We start from the raw sequence: 20243 nt of genomic DNA, 5'->3' as shown, positions 1-20243 counted from the left end.
AGCACACCCATGAATGGGCGCAAGCGGTTGAGTCTAAGGGAGAGGCGTTGACGGTATGTTTGGAAATAGCGAAGGCCTTCGATCAGGTGTGGCGTTAAAGCGCTTATAGCGAAATTGCTATCCTATGGGCTTCCCGAGAGATTGTGCAAATGGGTCACTAGCTTTTTGGCTGATTAAAACATCAAGGTTGTTATCAACGGTGCATGCTCGGGCTTAAAACCCATAAACTCTGGTGGCATGGCTGCATGCTATCCCCTGCACTGTTTCTTCTGCATATCAATGATATTCTATAAATCAGCAGTATTCATTGCTATGCAGACGACAGCTCAGGGTATGCGTCGAACATCGGCCGTGTCAACATCGCCCGGGATAGCGTTGACGAGAACCGGAACAAACTTGTGTTTGAAATCGAGACTATGCTTTGCAGTCTCGGAATGGGGCCGACAAAATTTAGTCCAATTCAACCCCAAGAAATCGCAAGTTTGTGCGTTCACCACTAAAAAGTCTCCCTTTGTCGTATCCCCGCGAGATAAATCCTCTAACTTCCACAGCCTGTATCAGCATACTTGGCGTAGATATATCGAGCGACGTTCAGTTTCGTGGTCATTTGGAAGTGAAGGCCAAACTAGCCTCTAAAAAATTGGTGTATTCAACAAATCTGGGTGTGTGTGTGTAAGGCGAGACAGTACTTCACTATAAGCCACCGCCTGCAAATGTATAAGGCGCACATTCGGCCTCACATGGAGCACTGTTCTCACCTTGGACGGGTGCTTCCCAGTACCAGCTTCTTCCATTTGATTGACATTAAATTCCACCACCGGACATTACGCCAAAATGTTAAATAGCACCCGCATCACGTTGACCTGTGGCAATCCACATCCGCAAGTTTTGCAAGAAATTTCTTGCCTCGCACAGCCACTATGTGGAATCAATTATTGGCTGCTGTTTTCCGGAACCAATACAATTTAGGGACCTTCAAGAAATGAGCATACACTTGACACCTGTTGTTGCGAATGTCGATGGGCGGTTGCCTCACCTCTCCTCATCCAGTGAGCCTCTTGCTCGTTTGCTCCCTCTTATATAAAAGGCTAATAAGTTACAAACAGTACGGTCTACCTATCCAAATAGACGTTTTGGTTAGTTTACTTTTATCAAATAAATACAATATAAATTAGTAGGTAATTATGGTCCCATATGCAAGTATAATATTAATAAAAGTCAGTGTAAAGGAGTTATATCAATTTATCTAGTACAAAGGGATAGGATGTGCCGCGGACGCTCGTCTCAAAGTCAGCACAATGATTCGCGGAGCTGCCACAGCCAACTTCGCAGTACATTGCTCCAAGAGGAATCTCCAACGTATGGCTGCTCTCTCGTCTGGAGACATAGCTCGCAGTTGATCCACCTGTCAACAAAAAAAAAATAAACCATTATCTATAAATAATAATAATAAATAAATAATAATTAATAATAAAAAATAAAACCCTATTAAATTATGAAGCAAGCTTTATCTAAAAAATCGAATTATTTACGCAGCATAGTGGTTTAGCAATATTGGAAAAAATAATGCATAAGTGATTAAACGGGCAAAACAATCTTAATATATATTATATAGAATGATGATGCATAGTTCTTATCTGGTTCAGCGCAGACCACCTAAAATTATATAGTATCATATTAAGTAGGCTAAGTTGTTAAAAGATTTAATATGGGCTGGGACGAACTGATGTAGCTTCATGACCTAGTGAAGTTGCAATATGTTATGTTATTGTCACTGCCTATGGTAAATAAATATTATTCTATTCTATTCAATGCTATTTTCTATTCTGTTTTGCTATGTATTCATCAAGACCATTACCGGAAAATAGTACCAAATAAAAACATTGAGATCAAACCCCAATAATAATTAAAGCAAATGTCTAAACATGCTTAGGAGGACAAACGATAGTATCAAAATCCTACCAGTAAAGGAATTATTTTTAATATTGATTGATTTATATTTTAGTTGTGAAGAGAAATAAAAAAATATACAGCTTTGGAGAACTCCAGCGTATATCAGGTCAGGACCATCGATAGCACAAAACTTTCGGGAAGCTTATAAGATGAAAGTTTCAATAGTTGTAATTCTGTTGTCGTAAAGAGTACCTAAAGTAAAAAAAATCCTTAATTAAGATCCATGACCTGAAATATGGTACTTAAATAATCTACTTACGGTATACCCGCACGTTTCCTGCAGAATGTTAATTGGCAAGCGAGCTGTCAGTTCACCGGTGTGATCTGTGAATTTGACTCTTATGTCTTCTAAGTTAGGGTCGCTGAAATAAAATTGGCTGCAGTTATCGAAGTTGATCCATAACTATAATATAACGGTTGTACAATAGTACATTGAGATAAGTCTCTCTGTAGGGTCAGTCTCTCATATCTGAGGATCGTTGTCAGCATTATGGTTGCCGTTTATAATTTGGCTGACGAGTCTTTAATTTGGTCAGTCCATCTTGTTGGAGAACGGGTGAAAAGTGTGTTATAACAAACCGCTTACGGATCTTTGCACAGGATGCCGGCTAGATTATAGGTACCACAACGTCGCCTATTCCTGCCGCGAAGCAGTAATGTGTAAGCATTACTGTGTTCCGGTCTGAAGGGCGACGTAGCTATTGAAATTACGGCAAATGAGACTTAATATCTTATGTCTCAACGTGACGAACGCAGTTGTAGTGGTGCTCAGAATTTTTGGGTTTTTCAAGAATGTTCGGCACTGCATTGTAATGGACAGGGCATATCAATTACCATAAGCTGAAAGTTCTGCTCGTCTCGTCCCTTATTATCATAAAATAACTAGCCGTCATTAAGAAACCCAAGCCGAGCCGAGTTTTTGTTGTCACGAGTGTGCAATTACCTAAACCCTCGTACTTAATCAAACGACGTTTTTCAATACTGTTGTGGGAAATAGTAAAAAAACAAATATAAGATTTAAACATACATACGTAGGTACCTACATAGATAAATAGAAAAATGAACACCTATTTAATTATGAAAATTAAGAGTAAAAATGTAGAAATAAGTAAAAACACGAGTTAAGCTTTTTAAATAAATCTAACTTGCAAAAGTAATGATCGAGCTCGTAAAAAGAAAGAAAGATGCCTTTGCTTTAAGTTTCAAATCATAATTGAAGCCCCTGCGAGTACCTTCGCCATGTTTAACAACTGTATTGAAAAATAAACTAATCACTATGTGAATGAGCGTATTAGGCTAAGATCTATAGAGCGTACTTAGACTTTGCTCAGACTTTACCTACGTAAAACTTAGCTTAGTGTAAGCTTAGCATGAGTTTTTATTTCGTTTTATAGCCATTTGGCAATTGAAATTATGCTGAAATTTTAGCCGAAACATCACAATGCAAAAGTCGAGTTCGCGTTATATCACACTCAGCAAAGTTTTACGTTAGTAAAGTCTGAGCAAAGCTTAAGTTCGCTCTATAGATCTTAGCCTTAGTATGAAAAAGATCCGACGTTCAAAGTGGCTGCACCAACACCGTGAAGAGTGGGAGAGTGGCTTGGACACAGCTCGCCTTTCCTTCCCAAATTCCAATTATTATTAAACAAAATGTTTTATCCCTTATGATCTTATCTATACACATATAAATAAAATTGGAGTGTCTGTTTGTAATATTGAAATAACCGTTTTTTACTACATGTAAATGAATATATACTTATACGATAAATACACCATAATAACATTTTTTACAATTTTTGTCTGTCTGTCTGTTGGTTCCGGCTAATCTCTGCAATGGCTGGACCGATTTTGACGGGACTTATAATGGTAGCTGATGTAATAAGGAGTAACTTAGGCTACATTTATTTTAGCAAAAATATTTTATTTTAGAATAATAAAGTAATGTTGCAATGTCCAAGAAACCACTTAGAAAATATATTAATACTAAGCTGACCCTACAGACCCTACAGACGATGTTCTGTACATAATAATAAAAAAAACATTGTTTTTTTATGAATTTGTCAATAAATTTTCGTAACATCAAGATTTTTTTCTTAACGTATGCTCCTTGTTGTTGAAATTATTTCACAGCAGAAGTGTCAAACCGTGCGCTAGTAAATTCTCACAAAGAAAATATGTCCATACAAAACAAATATTGGAAATAAAACTATATATGGGTCCCAAATTGAAATAAAAAGTATCCTATCTCTCAAGTTGGACTAAACTGCTCTCCATGAAGTAATCCCCATTAAAATCCGTTCATTAGTTTAGGAGTCCATCGCGGACAAACAACGTGTCGCTTCATTTACATATTATTAATATATTTTGTAAGTGGTTGTAAGTTATATAATAATTGGCTATCTAGGAAGCCGGTCGTGATCTACATCAAGTGTACTATCTAGTTACTTGGTAGCGGTGAGGTCGTCCAAGTCCAAGTGAGTAAGCAGCGCGTGCAGCGCCGCACAGAAGGGTGCGCCGCTGACGAGGCGGTCTCGGACCTGCGCCACGGACGCGGTTCCGGCTCTCTCCCCGCTCCACGCAGACCATGCCGCGGCCTCGCCACCAGCTGAACACTTAATTAACTTAATTCTGTACCCACAAACATATTCATATCATTAACCTACACCCATGCTTTAAATCCTCTATTAAAGATTCTGAAACAATTAGCTAATTGGGTGTTTTAATGGTGGCAATAAGCCAATATTCTAATAACATTTCACGCTTTCGTCCACGCTACTAAGATAAATAATTGTTTCATTAATATTTTCTTTATTTGTGTATAATCAGTAATGAATGATATTAGGTTACTACTAGGACTGGCGTTATAATGTTAGCAGTAAGCTAACTGTTCCAGAATCTTTTAGAGGATTCATATTCTGGGTGTAGATAAAGTCTTGTATGCAACTGTTGATAATTAGGTATTAAAACACTCATGTCTCAAACAACACTTGGCTTCGCCTCTTGTGATAAATCCACATTCGTGTTTTAATACCCCTTATTACACAACAGTTGCTTAAATAACTATTATTATAACAATACGGCTTTCATGTAATTTCATGTCTAAGCACTTTGTTATGTTCTGAAGTGATAACCCTCACTTCTGGGATTAATACATACATACATATAATCACGCCTCTTTACCGTACGGGTAGCCAGAGACCACTTCTTTCAACTTGCTACGACCCTTACATACCTACTTGTTTCGCTTCGTCCACTTTCATTATTCCTTTCATACATGCTCATCGGTTTAGGGTACTCTTGACCTGGCCTTTTTTCAAGACGTCCCTTATTTTTGTCTCGAAACGTCCGCCTAGGTCTACCAACACTTTCATTCACACTGGCCTTATACACTTTTTTCGTCAATAGTTCTTCATTTATTCTCTCGACATGGCCAAACCATCTCAGCATACCTTTCTCCATTTTTGTCACAATATCTTTTTTCATCCCACAACGTTTCCTTAATGGGATTAATAGATACACAAATAAAATTTTGTTTTAAATTAATTTATTTGTGTAATTTCATGTCAGTATTTTCAGACGTTCAAGGCTGGTTATTACAATGATAAGTGACAAGAGAAGCAAGGCAAGTATTCACCTGAAGGAAAATTTTACGCTCTGGCGTTTCAAATGCGGTGCCGCTCATATTTATTGAAAACCCAAAATTATGTGCAGCTCCGCGATAGCGCTCGTAACTTTTAAACTTGAGATGTTGAGTCACAATAAGAAGTAGGTTTATAAAATATATTATTTAAAATTTGAAACGTCACTCCACCACGGTTGGTACACACCAATCAATCTTAATTAATAAAACATCCACTAACTCGTAGCTTGATTACGTATGTGGAGGCGCAAGGACTCAGCTTCAGGCGTGTAGGGTTGATGTGTGACAACGCTACGCGAGCACAGCTGCACGCGAGCTCGACCCCGCCACGAGACTCTAGCATCCGATATAAACAAGACGCTCTCCAGTATACGCCATTCTTCAGCTCTATAATAATAATAATAAAACTTTATTTCAAGTATCATGACTCATCTTAATTGTTAGTAATACATCCAACTTATTTTAGTTACAGACGCGTGTCACCGCTGCGCCATTCCGTTAGAAATACTGCAGCTATGACCCACATATCTGCAATCCAACCTGCTCGCAATCATCTTCAGAATGCTATTGGTACTGCCCCGCACTCTGCTTACCAGGGATCCATATCTTTTGCGTATAGTCGCATAAAAACAGTGTATGGGAAGGCACGAACAATAATGTTATATTATGTCACCGGAATACAGCGTCGTCTATTGATGTGAATCAGTACGCGTTTTATCGAATTATGTTCTCGTTGTAAAGCACACCACACTTAGTACTCTTGTTGTGTACACTTTATATGTCAGATTGGACACGTAATAATTATTGATGTAAGGATTAATCAGGGGCCGATAGATTAAAAGCATTTTCATGCCCAGCGGTAAACACCTGATTGGACGGGCAAGCAAGCCTGGAAAATGATTGTCACGGAACGTCAGAGTAGGTACAGGGATGCTCTGGTAGTGGCTGCTCGTGGGAGCAAAGGGTGTCTTAGACATGGTGCTACAATTTTTATTATTTCAATAACTGGGGAACGAGATATGTGTTCAAGTTGTTGGGCTTAAAAGATTATTGCCAATCATCAAGGTTTGATTTAACGTGGTTTCGTCACGTTTGTATTTTACTATTGCAATTTTGCCCACAAATTTGTTATGGATTATGTTACAAAAGTGCTGCCCACATTCATTTGATAAACTTTTAATATTAATATAGAGTCTTGCTGCATTTAGGACAAAATTTTGTTAATATTAATGTTAATTACATGAAAAAATGCATTGCGAAACACTCTCGTATATAATTGGAAAATAATATTTCAAAGATTTCTTCACTTATATAACTAGTTAATACTGAAACAGATAGCAACATAAAAATGATCTAAAAACGAGTTTACCTTTGTATTGTGTCAACATCGAATATGTCTAGTAGAACGGTAGCCGGCGTGGTGTTATCAATTATCTCTACAGCACGCACTGACATATCTGTACCTGTTAACATTGTATTTAATATACAAGAAGTTAGGCCCCAACGTCCATATTACAGAAGATCAAATGTATTTTGCCTATTATATGCAAATAAGAATAGAGTGACAAAATATATCAATAACATCCGAGAGTGGACTGGCATCGCGAGTCCGGCAGAACTATTTCGCCTCGCGAAGGACAAACATTTGAAACTACACAGCTGACCGCCAACGTTCGCTAGTCGGAGAGGCACGCGAAGAAGAAGAAGACAAAATATACGTGAACACGGATTATTGAGAAAGCTTCTGGGTGACCGGCCTAAGAACTGTAGATGGCTGAAACTTGGGAGGTTTCATAAAACAGGCACATGTAAAAAGAGATAGATATCTACACATTGCAACAGATCGCACCCCGTGTTTTCTGCAGTAAATGTGTTTTTTTGTAATAAAAATAAGGGACGAGACGAGTAGGACGTTCAGCTGATGGTAATTGATACGCTCTGCCCATTACAATGCAGTGCCTCTCAGGATTCTTTAAAAGCCCCAAAAATTCTGAGCGGCTCTACAATTGCGCTCGTCACCTTGAGAAATAAGATGTTAAGTCTCACTTGCGCAGTAAGTCAGACCGAAACACAAAAATGTATACTTATTATTGCATACGGCAGAAATAGGCACCGTTGTGGTACCCATAATCTAGCCGGGATCCTGTGAAAGGGAGCCTCCCTCGAAATGTAAAATGATTTATAAGCGTTTTTTTATATCTTGAACTTAGCCCTCAAAAAATAGGAATATTTTAATAATGACTTAACAACAACGTTAACAAAATGCACCCACTTAGAAAGCACCTACCATCGTTCATCGTTGTCGTTTGCAGAAATGATGTGCAAAATTACGGTAATAAAAATAAAATAAGAATCTTGGTTGTCAGTCAAAAACATTCCCCATATACTTTATTTAAAATACAACAGTTTAGTTAAAAAAAGGCTTAGGTACCGGTGAATTGATTTTTTTTTTAAGTATAGCCGTGTGGAAGAGCTTCCGTAGTTATAAAATAATACTAGCTGACCCGACAGACGTTCTGTACATAATAATTAAATACTGTTTTTTATGAATTTGTCAATAATATTTCATAACATCAAGAATTATTTCGTAAAAAATCCCTGTTGTTATAATGACATTGTTAAAAAAATTACAGCAGATATTTCAGACTCTCTTAGACTCTCTCTCTCTCTTGTTTCTCTCATAGAAAATATGTTCATAGTCCATACAAAAAACAAACATTGAAAATAAAAATAATTATGGGTCCCAAATCGAAATAAAAACTATCCTATCTCTCAAGTTGGACTAAACTGAACATTCCATGAAGTACTCCCCATTCAAATCTGTTCATTAATTTAGAAGTTCATTGGAAACAAATATCAGGACACTGGATTTATATATATTACTAGCTGACCCAGCAAACGTTGTATTGCCGATATTAAAATCGCGATACAAAAGTAACTGTTGATCGTAGATGGGTGAAAATTTGAAGTTGTATGTATTTTTTAATGCTGACTCATAATCAAACAAATTAAAAAAACTATAACTAATAATATAACTTTATTGGATATAATTATGGATAGATAACATTTGTTATGTCATTAAACGGTGATAGCTATATATCCGTAACTAGAGATACGTTATTGAAAACGGCCGTTAATGTCCATATTATGACTAAGCACCTTCATTCCTTGCGCAGCGATACTCATTGGCAGCGAGTAATTTCGTATAATACACTTTTGCACGGAAATTCACCAGGTGCTAGTCAAATCGACGACTGATATTCCGAAATAGTAGAAACTTAATATATTTAGAGTGCGCTGTGCTTACCCACCTGTTTTAGTTCTAATAGTTTTTGCTGGCTGAACGGATTTTACAACAACCAAAAGATCAACATAAATGTTTGCCGTTTGTTCTGAAATAAAAAGTCAATTAAATAATCCATTTTTCAAATCGTACGTGTTCAAATAGAAATTGGATGGCATAGGAAAAAAACGACCATGTCTCCTGATGTTAAGTGATCACCGCCACCCACATTCTCCTGCAACACCAGAAGAAACACAGGAGCGTTTCCGGCGTTTTAGTACACTTTTTTTTAAGGTACCTATGTCGTGTCTTCTTGGAAACACCGCACAAGGAAGTTCATTCCACATCTTGGTTGTAAGTGGAAAAAAGTTCCTTGAACACTGCACTGTGGAGGGACGCCGGTGGTATGCAGCGGCGGGAATCATCTCAAACAACTCGCCAGAACACTTCACGTGATAAATGCGGTAGAAGACAAACAATGAAGCGACGTCTCTACGCAACACCAAGTGATGAAGCCGTTCACAGAGCACTGGATGCGCAACAATTCGAGCAGCTTTGCATTGTATGCGGTCAATTGTTTCTAGCTGATACTGGGATGCACCAGACCAGGGATGATAGAATACTCCATATGTGGCCGAAACTGCCCTTTGTAGAGCGCTATAATGTGGGCCGGCTTGAAGTATTGCCGTGCTCTATTCATGACGCCCAGCTTCTTTGAAGCTAAGTATTCCGACTAGGCGATGCATTAAGCGTAGTGTTGTCGAAGAGCGGTTATACGACAAATGGTTTTTTTTGTCGTAAATGCGCAAACGTGAGTCTTCTCTCCAGTAATATCATCCGCATAGCAATGTATGCACTAGGTATATATGTTGGGTGGCTCAGCGGAAAAGCGTTCGGATGGAACCCGGGAGGTCGCGGGTTCTAGTCCCGTATCGTTCGTAACTTTTGGTTACAAATTTAATTTAATTAATCCCAGAAGTGAGGGATCTCTATAAAAATAACAAATTTTAGTTACAAGTTTTATTGTTACGCAATTTAATTTAAAAATAATTAAAATACCTGCAAATTTTAGAACCTCGGCCAATCCACAATATCCAGCGCTTGACTTAGTTGGTATATGAAGGAGTGGCAGATAGTTAGAGAACGTATCACCGCTGAATATGCTGACGTCCGATACGCCCTCGTTCAGGGAGAGATAGAATGGTGATGAAACCTGCAATATTGCTTGATATACTTAGTTCTGTTGTTGGATGTGAGTTCATTGTCCCTATTTATTGTGCTATACACAAAAAGAGTTTTTGCTGGTCAAACAGAGTAAATACAGTAAAGGTACATAGTACCTCACGAACACTAGAGTATAATTATTTATGTTACTTTCATACGCATCCAATATACATAGTTTGGTAAACACAAAATTCACAATGAAGGTTTTACTTGTATTATTATTAGTATTATCACAGTGTATTATTTACCCTGTATTTTACAAAAACAGGTTCCCGTATGACGAAATGTTCTATTTTCAAAAACTAAGCGATATTATGAGAGTAATTTTCATTTAAAGTTTTTTTATTTGTTACTTAATTTATCCACCTAGGTAGTGTGGATAAGTATCATAGGTGAAATACCTGAGGTCTGAATGCTTCATTATCTCCGCCTTTTACACATATTTTGGGAGACGCAATTTCAACTGAAACGTAATGTTAAAATTTACAAAAGTACAAAACATATTGTTTCTTCAATTTTATAAAGCTATCAAGTTATTTGGAATTCTATTTACCGACATCGCCGACTAAAAATCTTTCGTAGAATGTAATAACAAAATATTCCGTGCCCCAAACATCTATATTAATAGTATCAATATCAGAATCTCTCAACGTGAAGGACATAACTCCTCGAGAATCGCCACTTTTCTTTTTCAATCCTATTACTCGAGGTGCATTTTTTGCTATTATAATGCCTATAATGAGTGCATTCTTAATATTAATATTTAAATTATTTAGACACACTTTTTGCACTCCCGCCATTTTCAACAAAGTCTATAATATGCGAATTTTTTATCAAGTTATCCCCTTCGGGCGAGGCAAGTGTCGTAGACCATACAGCCTCATCAATTGTTGGTAGGTACGCATATTTTCAAACATTGTTGTAACACCCGTGTCTCTATCCTGTTTTAAAATTTCTGATGTAGTATTAAGTATTGATATCATCATGACATATAACAATCAGTCCACAAATCACATTTCGCGAAACTTTTACCTTATTAACACCAGACATTCACTCAAAAACAATAACAACTTTAATATTTTACATACATGTAAAAAGGATTCCGGTTTATTTGTTGCGAGCATATACTAGCGATTACAAAAAATATACATATATTAAATAACTTTAATTTAAAAAACATGAAATAGAGTTTCTGTAAACAGGATCATCCACCCACCACAAGTTCACGAACATACACCAGCCATCGCCTACCTAATAAAATTTCCTATATTACTATGTATATTCTATGAACAGTGTGTGTGACTCTTAGAATAAAAGGTGTGACTGCAAATGTCGCTGTGAGTTTATAGTCTATATCTCTATCTGTATTAACTTTAAACATTTTCCATCTTATATACTAGTAGGTACTTGTATAATATTGGTTGTACAGCTAATAAGTTGAACATCTTCCCTACTAGCGTTGTATCCTACTTACTCGCGGCAGTGAGCTGAACATCACGCTACAACGCTAGCAGGGAAGATGTTCTACTTACCTAGTCGCGGCCGCGCGCTAAACCAGTGGGAGGCTCCTTTGCACTCCTATTTCTGCCGTGAATCAGAAATGTTAAAACTTTACTGTGGTTCGGTCTGAAGGGCGCCGTAGCTAGTGAAATTAATGGGCAAATGAGACTTAACATCTTATGTCTCAAGGTGACGAGCGCAATTGTAGTGCCGCTCAGAATTTTTGTGCGTTTTCAAGAATACTGAGCGGCACTGCATTGTAATGGGCAGGGCGTATCAATTATTATCAGCTGAACGCCCTGTTCGTCTCGTCCCGTATTTTCATAAAAAAACCTTCACGATACAAATTGTATTAAGAGATCAGATAAGTATAAATAAACGAGATTTAAAAAAATTGAAATAAAATAAAAAACGTCTTTAAAAAAGGTGGTGACGGTTTCCATCACATAAATGACCTTGTTAATTGGGATGGGGTTAATAAGCACATTGGGAATGGAGCGACCGCCCTCAGGCTAATTAAATAATAAATTATATTGTAACGACATCCTAACACTCTCTCGTCGTGCAATCTGTGTCTCCGGAAAATCTTCAAGCAAAACAAATATTTCCTTGCACACTGTAGTTTTAAAGGCATACCTTTTTTTATTAATCAAGTTTATTCAAAACACCAAATTTTTTTAATACTTTATAAATGTGAGACGCTGTTATTTCCACCACGGTAGCAATTAGTATAATATAATGAGAGCACAGCTGCCGCAGGCGTAGTAGTGCCGCCCCGCATTATCAGATTGCCTGAAAATTGCTAACCAATATTCAATGACCAACCGAATGAGGTCAAAAATGAAGTTTAGAAAATAAATTAATCAATTGGCACGATGAAGCTTGCATGAATGATGTCCCCATTTGTTGGAGTCTATAGCATAACAAATTAACACACTACAAAATCGCCATTAGAGCCCCATGTAAACGTCAACTTAAGTAAAGTACTGTAAAGCAGTATGTATTTCGATTTTCGGGTAACTACTAACTTGATTAACAAGTATAGCGACACGCTGTGTTATTGTTTCAAAGTATACCACCAGATGTCGCTAGTTTCAACCGCTGCATTTGCCTTGAATATTGCCACCTTGCTTTTATTCAGATCTGTTAGTTTCTATGAGCGACGATAGATGTCAGAATCACATTGTTGCCATTTTTACGAGGCGCTATAAGAATTTATTGCAAACTAGGCAGTATCTGTTGTGGAGATTCTTGCAGTATCGCTTCTCGGCCTTTTGGCTAAGATCAAAGTGTAGTATCTGTTCTTTTCAGCTTAATATCTGAAAGTTCCCGCATTGCGGGACCAGTATATTAAACTGATTTTTGTAAAATGACGGTGTGTTAGGGGCTCGCTCCACTCCTGTCACGGGTCGGCCCGGCATTGCAGTGCCGCCGGGATTGGCCCATATAATAAATTAAAATATCAGTATTATATATTGTACAAACTGTATTTGGTCTCCTACAAACATTAGTCATTATTATAGAAAACTTGTATAAAACTGATTTTAAGACTTTGCTGTCACGCAAAATAAAGTAATAAGCCTGGCCTGTTATAATGCGTTGCTTAACTTATCTGAAACTTGTCTGTCGGTTCCATGACAGGCATTTGACAAATGTTGATTTTGTCAAGGTTTTTTATATCGAAATTAAACTTATTAATTTAGTGAATATAAGTAAAACTAAATTGGGGCATGGAAGATAAAAATACTAGCTCTCTATTAAATGCATTTTATTACATTATGAACCATAATAATATATTCTTTAGGCTTGGTTCATAAAATCTCTCAAACTGCTAACGAACTTTCACTAGCAGATGGTATTGTACATAGATCAATAATACGTCTAGATAGACCATGTCTTACAGCAAGAGACGCTATCTAGATTCTAGATGCATAAATTATCTAAGGTATTGTATTCCGTAGATGCTATAAAATGCTTCTTTTAATATCGAAATAGGATTCTGCTTATAAATTTTAAACCCAAACAACATGACAAGAAGCATTTCATCTGATTGAATCATATCATTGCCTACTACTCGGTTAAGTCGAGTTAGTAAGTCTTTTATTGGGCGATGTGCTCTTACAATATGATCCCAGAAAATGTACAAAACAAGTGTGTGACGAAATTTAAAAGAATTGTTAAAGAAACGTTTGCGTGGGAAAGGTTACTGTAGCTAAAACGATTTTCTTATTGATACCACAGACTGGGAATGAAGCGAACACCCTCAGGCTCTCTTATTATAAATGTTTATTATATGATTACATTGTAATCCATATTTTAAAAAAGGCCCGCTGAGTTGAGAGTGTGAGGTAGTCTATTTTGTATGGGTGGTAGTCTTATGACGTTCAATAAGTGATTTTGAATCTTATTTTGAATAAAAATATTTGAATATGAATTAAAACACAAGTCGGAATGTTCCATTAATATTTAAATATTATTTCAGTCGATTAGCGGCCGATTTCAATTACCTATCTATAGTTCTCTTTATAAGAGGTAGAAAAATCTATCCTCTACATATTTTTTAATAACCTATCGGCAGATAGCATTTTCTACCAAAGTTACGTATCTATCGGAGGACGGAAAGTCTACTAGAGATAGGAATTCACATACCTACTGAAGTTACTCTCCGATAGACGTAGCTAACCCTGGAAACGTCATTAATTGTTTATCTGTCAACAGCGGTCGATTACGCGGCCGCGGCGTGCCGAATAGTCTCTCTTTTTGTGCATAACGAAGGTCTAACCCAGAAGTTTTTAACCAGTGTGCCGCAGCACGTCGGTGTGCCGCTTATATTTTCAGGTGTTGCTGCATTAAAATCAAGAATAGCTATTTTAATGAGAGTAGTACGAAAACAAATGACGCTAGATGTGTGCGATTCGCATTACATTCAAATTAAAATAATGCAGATTTAATTTTTAACCACAAATTTATATTTTCGTTTCTTTATGGGGTTGCGTACTTAAAGGTCAACGAGACCCTATTAATAAGCCTCTGCTGCCCGTTATGTTATACATATTATGGGTATACTGTAGGGAACACTCTACGCGCAAACTTTGACGAACAAAAAGTGTGCCGTTAAGACCAAAAGGTTGAAAACGCCTGGTCTAAACTCTAAGGTTAGTGGTGGCTTTGTATTTCGACTTCATTTATAAGACTAGTGTTTCTGGGTGAAAATAAAATTAAATATTGTTAGTAATACAAAAATACTGTAATAATAAAAATTAACATGAACGTTTGTGTAACTAAGCAATTGAAAGATTAATTTACTCAAAAACTAATATACTATGTAAAAACCATACTATAACATTCCAAATTTCTCAAATTAACTAAAGCGACAGTCCTGGTTTCACAGAAGTCAGGAACACTTACTAATCTAACCTTTTGTCCCTCTGCACCTGAAACAGTAATATATAAAAGTTACCTCTACAATCTAAGAATACTTCATTTATCTGCTTGTGTTTTCACAAGGAAAAAAGAGCTTATTACATTATTCAATCTGCAGGATATCCAATTAGAAACATTTTAATTACGATGTTTGAAGCTAGTGATCACCCAACACTAACTGGGCAGTGGGGATACAATGATACGACTCGCATTCTCGAAGTAGAATTATACAAGCCACACATTTCGATGTCGCCGTATCTCTCAAGAGAACAGAAGATAGGGCTTGCCCTAGCTGTAACGGTGGAAACAATGGACACGAGGAAAAAAAAGAAAGGGAAAGTGCTGGGTTAAAGAATATTTGAAAATTGTTCATGAAATAAAAATAAAAAATTGAGTTGGTACTGTATTATAGGGATCCTAGATTCCTAGCCATTATCCTACTAATATTATAAATGTGAAAGTTTGTATGTCTGGATGTATGTTTGAACTTCTTTAACGCAAAATCTACTGAATAGATTTTGGTGAAACTTTACAATAATATAGCTTACACACCAGAATAACAAATAGTCTATAATTTATAAAACTATAGTGTGAATATACAAAATATAAAAGAAGTGTGATTGTTACTAATGAATACAACCAGCGCCATCTCTTATCAACTAGCAAGCACGAGATCATTACAATTTATATGGCAAAACAACGTTTGCCGGGTCAGCTAGTATATTATATTTGATATTTAAATATATTGTATTTTATATCTCTGTACAATTTTTTTACGGAAGAGGAGGAACGTCTCACATCCAGGTTGTAGTTGATGATATCCTAATTTTTCTCTCATCGTCAAGACGTCTCACAGTCGTTCACAGAGCACTGCGTAACCGACAATTCGAGCAGCTTTGCGTTACACGCGGTTAAATTACCTATACAGTGTAATACACTGTAATCTTATATGCTGCATGTTCCCACATAATATAATGTGAACCATATTTTTTTTAATCGAATAATTTACAGTTGAATATTAGAATAATACATAAAAAAAAATATACAAAATATTCTTACCAATAAAAAGGTCAGTAGCAAATTCTTTTCCATTACCAGAAAAATAAATAGCTGGACAATTATACATTGTAAATGGGTCTGTATCTAAGCAAGGAGCGCATGGGACTGTGTCAGGGCATGTAGGTGCTATATGCCTCCACAGTAGGGTTTTTTTCATGATTTCTAGACAATCCTCTAACTTGCTGTATCTCATTATGTCTTTAATAGGTTCCCCGGCGGTGCCGAGACATGTTAGCCCTGTTAAATAATGGCATGTTTATTAATTTGTTCACACAGATCTCAATAAATATGCCAAGGTTCCACCCGTGTTGTATCATGATCCATAATAAATAATAATTATTTACCTCCAATATCACACTCATATGGATTAGAAACTCTATTGAATGTATTATATTCCACTGCTTTTGGAAATAAACCTGAAAATAAATCGTTACAGTTAGGGCAATGAAATAATGAGAATTGAAAATTGTGTTTGCATCAGTGACGTAATATAGACAACTAGACTAGCAATCGCCTATTAAAAGGTCGTCAAAAATGTCCGAGTGACGTTGTAAATACGTATTAACTTTTAGCATTAACAGATAACATTGAAATATTCATTCAAATTAACATCTTATTTCATGGCATTAATGTTCAAAGTGTATTGTATACACACAAGAAGCTCATTGATGGTGGTGGGAAACATATCGCACAGTTCTTTGGCGATGTATTTTGTTTTAGCAATTGAAATGTAATTATTTAGCAAAATTATTAAAAACGTCAAGTTAGTTCCATAATTTTGTTAATTAAAAGGGGGAACTTACCCCCTTAGTGGAATAATATATTGACTGCGAAATATATTTCTGTAACTGTAGTTGCATCTATTACTAAGCCTCAATAAAAAGCTAAAAAAAACTCTGCAACAAGATGTTAAAAATAATACCAATGTGCAAAAGGAAATACTCACAATAATGAAATGGTTTCTGTGGTAACATGATACCAGTAGGGTCTTTACATCCAGGCATGAGGTCAAGAGGTGTAACAGAACTCAGTGCTGCACAAATTGAGTCTACATGGGGGGCAGCTGCAATCACATCTGATTCATTCAGAGTTCTTTCATCAGAATGACTTGAGAATATACCTCCTAAAACATAATATTCAGTGATAAACTTCTGATACATACTTAGGTTCATATATTGCAATTAAAGGTTAGGTATATTGCAATATATTAATTACAATTTTCATGAGTGGTGGAAAATATCATGCAACTTTTTAATTCACAGGTTTTATCCTGTCCGGCCACCTGTTCTCAGGCCTAAGGCAATAATAATAATAGCTTTCCAAACCTTGGGTTTATACCAGCAGCCAAATTACACCATTCCGTACATTGTGTTAAAATGCGAAATTCCACCCACATCATCTGGCATTCTACAAATGCACATTTGACAGAAACTAATGCTGTATGTAATTTTCCCAAACCAAGCTTCGAAATGATACCTTCAAGCTTACTCAAAACTTAAAGACTGGCAGCATATATCTCTTGACTCCTGCACCAAATCCCATCACAAAATATTTATGCCTGTTTGTCCCTACTTATATTGTATTAATACTAAACTAAAAAGAATTTATATGTGAGTATTATATACATAATATTAAATTTGAAAGCAGTTATCATTTTTGATATAACAAATACCTGCTATTATAACTCTGACCACTTTGGAAATCTCTTCTTGATAATTAGATGTTCCACAAAACCCTGATATCCATTCTAGAAACAGGTTTAAAGCAAACAAATGCTCTGTTGATTGCAATGCTAAGTTCAGACCGGACATTAGCACCAAATAACTAAAATTAAAAAATTACTATATATTTAATTTGAATACACAGTTTAAAATAAGCACAGCTAGTAATTATACTAACAAAAAAAATCTCATTGCCTGTTGTGGCGTAAATCGATTATTAATAAATATATAGATGATTGATTTTCTAGATATCCATGTGAAAGGGTGAAAAAAGATTATGTCCACATATAAATAATTGAAACTTTGTTTTTATCATTCTATAAGTATCATTAAAGGTCTTTGAAATTTGTTGTCTTTTATATGAGTTTAAATTTCAACTGATTCTCTATCAACCTTAGCCTATTAAAGGTAGTATAATATTATGTATATTTTGTTAAATTTCTTTTATTTAGGTAAACTTTCAGTGAACTTATAATAAATAATGAGATTGTATACTTATTAAAATCCTGTTTTAATACATAAGACATAATTTTAGTCTTCTGTTGAACTTCATTGAAGTTTAGATAATTCTTAAAATAAATATTCATTTTACTGTCATAAGTAGTTCAAAATTTATTTTTTATTTTTATAACATACCTATCATTTTCTAGTTTAGGTAATGGTTTCTGTAGCATGCAACCAGGCCAACATACATCAATCACTGAGAAAACTCCGTCTTCATCTTCAGAACCTACCGATCAGTAGTCAAGTAAATAAAATTATTATCATGAATCAGGTTTGTTCATTTAACACATTTTTTAATCTATACACTACATATGAAAAGAGATTAGTCTGTTTTTCTATGGTAATATTATATAAGTAGACAATAATGAAATTTCAGGTTTATATCTATAAATAGGCTTAATATGTTAAGCCGGCTAGCTCTAAACCATCTAGATGGTGGTGTACCTCTATAGTTTGGTTTTCAAATACAAACAAACAATAGAATGAGCTCTTAAGTGTGCTGTTTGCAAGTTGATATACCAACTATGTGACCAGCTACAATTGTGCTACTTTGTTGGTGTTTCAAGATGGTGTGTGCAGTAATCACCTGCCATTAGGTGCCTCATACACATTGTTCTCCATGAAATATATGAATACAAATAAGCAAACAAACCTAATACGGCAACCACAACACCAGTTACAACTTCATTCACATTGATACAATCACCCGATAATTTTATCCTTTGTAGCTCATCTTCCAATACTACAGTGTCTGTTTCATGAACAAAATGAGTCCTAAAAGAGAAATTTATAAAAATATTGGAATTTGTAACCTACATTTTTACGTTTTTTACATATTTTATTAAAAATTACAGACCTTACTGGTTGGGGTAAAACTTCTAGTTGATCTGAAAGTTCCTTTAAAATACTGGGCTTAAGCTCCTGTAACTTAAATAAAGTACCTATTATGATACACTGCTCTCCCTTCTCACGCAAATCACATAACTTAACAAGTTTGCACTTTTTAGACCACTTCTTGCTTGCTAAAGGACTCAATATGTTTCTAAAAGTATTTAGTCGAGCCGAATAGATATGAGCATATTGTTTAGAAAAGTCTCTCGATACTTCGTAAAACCGTTTTGAGCTGTCGGCATATTCTAGAGTTTGTCTTTCAACATCTATGATATCGAAGTTCAACTTATTTTTATCTTCGTTTGAAGTACTACACCCTTTAAACAACATTTTACAGTTCTTCACAAATTATCGGTTTTATTTTAATGTAGTAAACGTTATTACCCGAGTTTTATAAACATGGAACTTTGACTATTACTTTAACATATAACACAGAACTTGTATTCCCACAAAACAAAATACATTTAATGAGGAATGATTACAATTAAATGTCAGTAAAGTTTTAACCTTCCACCAAAGGAGCTTTTAACATTACATTGATTAGGTTTATTCAAAGAATATAATATTTAATTAAATAATTTAAATTTTATTATGTCTTTAAAATTACCCTCAGAACTTTTGTTTTAATGAATATTCAATATTGAATTGATATTTGATAGTTTGATACTCGATTAATTACAAGAAAAATCCCCGCCGTTCTTTGAACATTCTTTTTTAATTAAATGGCTCCGTCGACTGGATGATTCAGCCCCATCAAGAATGAGATATTTTTTATTTTTTTATTTAGCTGATTGAAGCTGAGAAAGAACTATAATAAGTAAAAGGAACTGATCGGTTGATATAGCTGTGGTTTCCTTTTGTGAACTAAAGAATAGGCAACAAGAGTTAGTACGGTTAGTAATAAACACACATAGTATTAGCTACTTTGAATCTAATCAAATTTTAAGGGGAAATGTGTGACTGTAAGTGGGAATATGTGCCTAAAAGAAGCGTAGAAAGAATAGAGGATAATAATTACAATTTAATATTGTTGCGGGAAATCCTT

At 35.5% G+C, this 20243-nt stretch overlaps 2 protein-coding genes and 1 non-coding gene across 3 annotated transcripts; 1 reads left to right on the top strand and 2 right to left on the bottom strand.

Moving 5' to 3' along the window:
* Positions 1-1224: 1224 nt before the first annotated feature.
* On the bottom strand, positions 1225-10900 carry LOC126970163 (meiosis-specific with OB domain-containing protein-like). Its single transcript, XM_050815937.1, has 9 exons — positions 10654-10900; positions 10502-10563; positions 9936-10089; positions 8905-8985; positions 6963-7056; positions 5814-5980; positions 4399-4558; positions 2213-2315; positions 1225-1405 (listed from the first exon to the last, which is right to left on the bottom strand). Exons 1-9 carry the CDS (start codon positions 10898-10900, stop codon positions 1247-1249), a joined length of 1227 nt encoding a protein of 408 aa, XP_050671894.1. The 3' UTR covers positions 1225-1246.
* Positions 10901-12858: 1958 nt separating this feature from the next.
* LOC126970381 (U2 spliceosomal RNA) lies at positions 12859-13051 on the top strand. The gene has a single exon (XR_007730631.1). It is a non-coding gene; the product is annotated as a U2 spliceosomal RNA (small nuclear RNA).
* A 1850-nt stretch (positions 13052-14901) lies between these two features.
* LOC126970160 (DNA polymerase delta subunit 2) lies at positions 14902-19896 on the bottom strand. The gene is made up of 8 exons (XM_050815933.1): positions 19164-19896; positions 18960-19081; positions 18440-18533; positions 17755-17906; positions 17029-17205; positions 16427-16498; positions 16083-16319; positions 14902-15034 (listed from the first exon to the last, which is right to left on the bottom strand). The coding sequence occupies exons 1-8, from the start codon at positions 19526-19528 to the stop codon at positions 14922-14924; spliced, it is 1332 nt and encodes a 443-aa protein (XP_050671890.1). The 5' UTR covers positions 19529-19896; the 3' UTR covers positions 14902-14921.
* Positions 19897-20243: the final 347 nt, after the last annotated feature.

The sequence above is a fragment of the Leptidea sinapis genome, chromosome 20 (assembly GCF_905404315.1).
Source record: "Leptidea sinapis chromosome 20, ilLepSina1.1, whole genome shotgun sequence".
Lineage (NCBI taxonomy): Eukaryota > Metazoa > Arthropoda > Insecta > Lepidoptera > Pieridae > Leptidea > Leptidea sinapis.
The sequence above is the reverse complement of the archived record's forward strand: the minus strand, read 5'-3'. Positions and strand labels throughout refer to the sequence as shown.